The following is a 7,209-nucleotide window of genomic DNA, read 5'->3' on the forward strand; positions in this document are numbered from 1 at the left end:
CTTAATAAAGAAAACAAAATGAACCCGGGCTTGTACCTAAAGGTTGTAAGTTTGAAAACCTGAAGAGAAGGACTGGGTGCGGGGGGGGGAGTCTTTATTTTTAAATGTCACAACTTTTCCCTGTCCCTCTCGTGTGCCGCTCACAGCTGACACCCTGGCTTCCTATGCTCCAGGGGAGGGGGGGGGGGGCGGCTACGAAAGAAATTATATCTAAATCTATCTCTATATAATTAGAATACCATGAGGCAGGGTTAAACCTCTGTAAAACACACAACTGATTGGCGATCGCTAAAACGAGATTTGAAAGCAACTCAAATAAAAGATCGCGACGTCAGTAAACAGATTTAGAAAAAAAAAAAAAAAAGGAGGGGGGAGAAGAAGCAGCTAGTGACAAACCCGGCGAGAGCGAGCTCTAGGCATGAGAGAGAGAGGGAGGCAGAGGGAGAGCGAGAGACTTAAAAGAAATAGGAGGGGCTTGTGAGAGACTAGAAATGTCAATCAGAGCCCAGAGTCCCAATAATCTCAGGCAATCTGTTAGGACCTGACCTGGGTCCACTCAGATCAATAGGAAAAGTGAGAGAAGAAAGAAGCGATCGGATCGTTTACCGCGGCGGCCGAGGACAGGAGGGAGCCTGCGGCCTCCGCGCACCCCCAGCTCCCCCCATCCCCCCCATGTCCGCCGGAGTTTGCGGGAGGCGTTGAAAGTGCGGGCGGCCGCCGAGGGCGAGCGACCCGGCTCCCTCCTCTGCTCCCGGCCCTGCTACTTTCTCCCCTTTCTCTCCCTTCTTCCTCTCTTCTTCCCCCCCCCCTTCCCCCCCGCCCCTGCCCCCCGCTCCCCCACCATGTCTTTCCCCCAGCTGGGCTACCAGTACATCAGGCCGATTTACCCGGCGGAGCGCCCGGGGAGCGGCGGCTCCCGCGGCGGCGCCGAGCTGGCCCCGTCCGGGACCCTCTCCAACGTGCTCTCCTCCATGTACGGCGCGCCCTACGCCGCCGCCGCCGCCGCCCAGGGCTACGGAGCCTTCCTGCCCTACGCCGCGGAGCTGCCCATCTTCCCCCAGCTGGTAAGAGGCCGTCCCGGGGCTCGCCGCTCGCTCTCTGGGACGCTCGAGCCGGCGCCGGGGATCGGCCCGGGGGGCCGCCGGGAAAGACGCCGGGAGGGCTGTCAGGGGAGACGGGGCGTTATCTCCGGCAGAGCCGCCGGAGAGGGGCAGGGCTGGAGCGGCGACCCCGCGGCTTCCCCCCCACCCCGCCCCCGGCAGGGTTTGACGGCTGCGGTGGCCGGCCCCGGCTGCCGGCGGCCTCGCCACGCACACGCACCTGGGGAGCCGGTCCGCGCTGCTAGGCGCCCCGCGAGCACCGGCCACTCTCTTCGGCCCGGGAGCGGCCGGCGGGGCCCGGGCTGCCAGGGCTGGAGTGTGCCCGGGGCGGCGCGGGCGCGGCCCGGGGCAGGGGGAGCTCCGCGGCTTGGGGAGGCAGTTCGGCCTCGCCACCTCGCTGGTGCCGAGCGGGCTTTGCTCTCGGTAACGGCGGCGGGATGGAGGGGCCCCGGGCCGGGCCCGGCGCGCCGTCTCAGCCGGGCCCCCACTTCCCTCTCGCTGCAGGGTGCCCAGTACGAGCTGAAGGAGAGCCCGGGAGTCCAGCACGCCGCCTTCCCCCACCACCACCCCGCCTTCTACCCCTACGGCCAGTACCAGTTTGGGGACCCGTCGCGACCCAAGAACGCTACCCGCGAGAGCACCAGCACCCTCAAGGCCTGGCTCAACGAGCACCGGAAAAACCCCTACCCCACCAAGGGCGAGAAGATCATGCTGGCCATCATCACCAAAATGACCCTCACCCAGGTCTCCACCTGGTTTGCCAACGCTCGGCGGCGGCTCAAAAAGGAGAACAAAATGACCTGGGCCCCCCGCAGCCGGACGGACGAGGAGGGCAACTCCTACGGGAGCGACCACGAGGGGGAAGAGGACAAGAGAGAGGACGAGGAGGAGATCGACCTGGAGAACATCGACACCGAGAATATTGAGAGCACCAAGGACGAGCTAGAGGACGAGCTGCAGGACGCTGACCTCCTGCACTCCGACTCCAAGACGGACTCGGAGGGCTCCGAGGGCTTTGAGGACTTGCCCGGCTCCGACGAGCGCTACCTCAAGGCGTCCGAGGGGGAACCGCATCACCTCCGCCACCACCACCTCCACCAGCATCATCACCATCACCACCACCACAAGTGCGAGCTCCCCGCCGCCCCCGCCTCCGCTGGCCTGGAGCCCCTCAAGCCGCCCCTCCAGCCTCTGCCACACCACCTCTCTTCCCCGTCCTCCGCCTCCTCCTCCGCCGCCTCCTCCCCGACGGACGGCGCTTTGGCCGGCACCTTGCCGAAGCCCAAGATCTGGTCGTTGGCCGAGACGGCCACCAGCCCAGACAACCCCCGCAAGTCCCCCGGTGGCGGCTCCCCGCCGGCTGCCGCCCCGCAGCCGCTGCCGCTGCCGCCCCCGCCGCCCCACAGACTCGTCTCCTCTTGCCCCCTGGGCAAGTTCCCCAACTGGACCAACCGCGCCTTCCCGGCCCACCACCACCATCACCACCCGGCCCCGCACCCGCTGGCCTTACTGAACACTCCCCACCTGCTGGGGCTGGGGGCCGCCCCCGCCGCCCCCTCCGCCGCCGCCGCCTTTACGCGGCCCGCGGACCAGGCGCAGAGCACGGAGCCCGCCGGAGCAGGTGACTGCTGAGGGACGCGCGGGAACGGGACGGGACGGGACGGGACGGAGCCGCGGCGGGGGCTCGGCGGTGCGGAGCGAGCGGCGCAGCCGGCCGCGCGGGACGTGGTGTGCGGGGCCGAGGCGGGCGCGGGCCCGCGGGGCTCGGTAGTGCCCCGGCCCGGCGCGGCGCAGCCGTCGGGGCGCAGGTGGCGGCGGGCGGTGGGGGATCCTCGCCAGACTAGTTTCAGATCCCGAGAATTACCTTCCTCCGACGCAGAGAATTTCTGTTGTTGTTGTGCTGCTCCTCAATTGGTCTTTGTTGGAAGGACCTGGCCGTAAGGCTCGCTCCAGGGTCGGTTTATTTTCTTTTTGACGGTCACTCCTGCAGCAAAGCAGTAGTTTTGTCGTGTTTGCAACTTGCTGTGAAAAGATCTTAAGACTAGAGAAAAGATCTAAGACTAGACTTATTTAAGGGATGGGACGGGTAAAAAGACGGGAGCTATAAAGGAACTTTTTTTTTTCTCTTTTTAGATCGATCTAGTGCCTTGGAAGTAGAGAAAAAGTTAATAAAGACAGCTTTCCAGCCAGTGCAGAGGCGGTAAGAGATTGCTTCCTCAGTCTCCTAAGAATATATAGAGGCAGTTGTAAATGGTTAGCTTATTTTCTCCACTTCTTTAGTTCCCTTTCCAGGTCGGTTTCTTGTTCTCCCTCTGCGTGAGCGGTGGGTAATTCTCATCCTCTATTTTTTTTTCTTTGCTGTTCTTTCTTCTGGACTTTGTGAGCGATTCCGGCGGGCAGGCCGCGCTGCGGGCGGTTCGAGGGCCGGGGCCGGGGCAGAGCAGGGCAGGGAGGAAGGGCATCGGGGCCCGCCGGCCTCGGCCTGTCCCCTCGAGCACCGCCGGCCAGCCCGCAAGAGCAGCGGCAACCCGCCGGTGTCGGGAATGCAACGATAAATTGAAATGAATCCCCCCCAGATAGTGTGAAAACCGAATAGGCTGAGCCTTGCTGTCCCGAGTTTGGCGCGGCAGTCATTGAAATAAATGACTCTTTTGATTGACCGCAGCCACGGGGATCGGGCCCGTGGTATTTTCGTAGCTAAATAAATTCCCTATAAGTCACTCAGAAAACTTTTTATATTTAGACATCTATTTTTTTTAAAAATAACAACAACAACAACAACACCACGAGCGTGACCTACAGTTATAAATATCGTGACAGCCCGATCTGACTAGAAATCCATTTAAATTCCTTTTTTTTTTCTGTGTCATTTTTTTCCAGGCCTCAGAACCAGCTCGATGCCGCTATGGTTCTATCGGCGTTGTCATCATCATAGCTCATTTTTATATTGTTGTTGTAATGATTGTAAAAAAATCTCTGTATAGTTACGACTTGTAAGCATGTCCGTATAATTAAAATTAAAAAGGAAAAAAAAAACCCAACCCCAAACCCGCTTCTGTACTATCATCTGGATTAGCTGAGTTTGTGAGGTTTTTTGAAAGTCCGGTGAGAACTAGATGTTTCGTTTTTTTTTGTTGTTGTTGTTGTTTTTGTACATACAGTAAAAAATGTACATATGTGTGAACCAAATTGTACAAGAAAGTATATATTTTTGGCTAATAAAGAAACTGTTGCCACTTTGACTACACTCTCTTTTCCCACCTCTGGAGTGATTTTTCTTCTCCCTCCCCGCCCCTGTCCCTCTCCCATCTTCCCGCCGGTTACTGTTGTTCCGCGGCAGGCGAGGCCGCGGCCGCGGCGGGAGCGGCGCATCGTGGTCGGGGCGCGGACCGGCGGGCGCGGGCTGCCCGAGGCGGAGCGGGGCTGTGCCGCGGGCGGGAGGCGGCGGCGGCGGGGCCGGGCCGGGCCGGGGGGGTGGCGCGCGGCCCTTCCGGCGGCCGCGGCGCCCAACGCTGGAGCCGCAGCGCCCCCTGCAGGCGCCACCGCCCCGGCCCGGCGTCCGGTGCTGGGTGGTGGCGGGGCGGCCGCGCCGCGGGCCGGGGAGGGGGGCGTGTGTGTTTGGGGGTGAGAGTCGGTGTGCGGATCCAGGGCAGCGGCCTGCCCCAGGGAAGCGGGAGATGGCGCCGGGGGGCAGCCCAGGGGCAGCCGGCAGCGGCTCGGCGGTGATCCATCGCCCCCCGAGGACCTTATTAGCGGGTGCCGGCTATTGATCTCCCGCCCCTTCGGAGCGCGGTGGCAGCGCGGAGCGCGGGGCGGGTTAATAGAAAGGAAACTTCGAGGGTCGTGTGTCGCAGCGGATGGGGAACAGAGATCGTTATTTCCCCCCGCGCATCCCACGGTCAGGTTTGGGGAGGGTGTGCGCTCCCCCCGCTGTCGAGGGTTTGTATCCGGGCGGGAGTTACCGACCGAAACGGCGGCGCCGAGAAGCGAAGCGCGGCGGCGGACACCCGACAGGGACCCTCGCTCCGCCGCGCCCCGGCCCCGGGACCCGCAGTCGCTCCGCCGCGCCAGCAGCCGAGTCGCGGCCGCGAGAAGTTGTAGCTTCATTTCCTCGGCAAAGTGATGAAAATTTGTCCCGATCCGGGAGAGGCTCGGTGGCCGCGGCCCCGTCCCGCCTCGCGATCAGATGAGAACCATCCCAAGGTGGTTGTTGAGGCGGCGGGAGCATCTCTCCCCTCGCTTTCCTTCCTCTCGTCCCAATTAACCATCAACAACGGGTGCAGCGCTCAGCCCCCCGCTCCCCAGCTGGAGGGGGCAGAGTGGGCAGGTAGAGCCCCCAGGCCGGCTGCCTCTTCCTTTTGTTCCCAGGCTCTTCCTTAACATCTCTGCCTGGGCAGGGAAGGTGGTGCCCCCCACCTTTCCTCTCCTTACAGTCCTGGAAATGGCATAATTACGGAGGTGGTGACTAAATAGCTGGTGCTTTTGTCGTTTTGGTGACAGACCCTGCGGAGGGGGAGGGTGCTCACAGCTAGGAAGCAAGAGTTAAAATGAAGTTAAAGTACAAACAGGAGCACATAGCTGACATGCTTCAAGTTTAGACAGTACAAGATATGCAAATGTGCAAGGCTGCACGGTATTGACATTTTGAGGTCATAGTGATAGGAATGTATTATTTATAGGATTGAGTTGCACTAGGCCAATAAACTACATTTTAAATCCTAGGCGTTTGTAAGTGATAAGATTTATAGATATGTTTACGCTATATATGTGTGTGTAGGTATACATTTTATATATGTATTTTAATATTCTTGCTTCATATTCTTCCTGGCAGGCATTACGGCAGGGAGAGCCCACGCCTGCTGCATGTCTGCAGCCTCCCTGGGCTGCTGGCAGCGATGGCTGCAGCAGAGCTGCGCCTGGCCCTCCAGGGAGGCCAGGGAAGGGATCCAAAGTTTGGGGCACTCTTGTGATAGCTGCTTTCTTTCCCCCGTGTCATTTTTCTTCTCCATACATCCTCTCTGGCCACAGCTCACCCTGGAAACAGCCTTTGCCTCCTTCTCGCAGCCCTCACAGCTCTATCTGTCTTCCAGGAACTGTTCCCCCACTTTTGGTCCTATGGGCTCCTCAAGTGAGGGGAATCTCTGTGGGTGAGTGGTTAGCAAATGGATTGTTTCTCATGTAAATTTTACCCAATCCCTCTGCACTTTGTATCCCTGCTTTTTCCTTAGCCAATTCTCTAGGAGGGAAAAAGGGGAGGAAAAAAAAAAAAGTGAAAAAGATTAATGGCATGTAAAATGGGGGGGAGTGGGGAAGAGAAAGCTAGAGGCAAATTTCCACATCCCCTTCCTGTGGACATCCTGGTGAGTTTTCCATAGAAACTTTCACACAGTGTACAGACAGATGCTTAAAGAGAATGGAAGAACATAATGAGACCACGATGGGAAAAAAATTGCATCCCCAGTTTTCTACCTCCATTAAAGGCTCCTTTGCCTTCGCAGTGGAGTCCCCCATTCCCTATTCCTGCAGAGCTCTCTCTCTTTGCCCTGACTGGTGCGGATGCTCCCTCAGCAGTGGTGGCTGCGTGGCAGCCACAGCAAAGCTACCCCTTTGGCTTCTGGAAGTGAAAACTTGGTTTCTCTGTGGGGGGAAAGCAGCCTTTGTGCTTGCTTAGCTTCCCTAATGTGGAGAAAATTCCCATTCATTTTGTGAGGAAACATTTTGTTATGTGTGTTTCAACAAAACATTAAAAATCCTACTTGTATTATTTTGTTTTGGAAATGTCTCTCCCAGCTTGACAGCCTCACTGGAGCCCCAGCCAGGCCTGCCTGAGATGGCGCAGAGAGGCCTCTCCCTCCCTCTCTGTTGGCTGCTCTTTTCCTGTCTAATCAATTATCTCCCTAGCTAGTCCTTCTCAAAGGTGAGAGCTCATTATGCATATTCATAAATCACAGCTCCCAGACCTGACACTGATTGATGTAATCATCTCCCACTCGCTCCCTGTCTGCGCGGGGCCGGCCAGAGGAAGTGCAGGCGAGGAGGAGGAGGAGAAGGAGGAGGCAGGAGAAAGAGACTTCCAACTTGTCAGACCCACTTCTGCGGGGAACGGCTG

General features: G+C 58.9%; 1 protein-coding gene across 1 annotated transcript; it reads left to right on the forward strand.

Annotated features, from left to right (window-relative positions):
- The first annotated feature begins 741 nt into the window (after positions 1-741).
- Positions 742-4,347, forward strand: IRX3 (iroquois homeobox 3). Its single transcript, XM_062007390.1, has 4 exons — positions 742-1,064; positions 1,605-2,721; positions 3,234-3,300; positions 3,981-4,347. The coding sequence occupies exons 1-4, from the start codon at positions 843-845 to the stop codon at positions 4,033-4,035; spliced, it is 1,461 nt and encodes a 486-aa protein (XP_061863374.1). The 5' UTR covers positions 742-842; the 3' UTR covers positions 4,036-4,347.
- Positions 4,348-7,209: the final 2,862 nt, after the last annotated feature.

Source organism: Colius striatus, chromosome 14, assembly GCF_028858725.1.
Source record: "Colius striatus isolate bColStr4 chromosome 14, bColStr4.1.hap1, whole genome shotgun sequence".
NCBI lineage: Eukaryota > Metazoa > Chordata > Aves > Coliiformes > Coliidae > Colius > Colius striatus.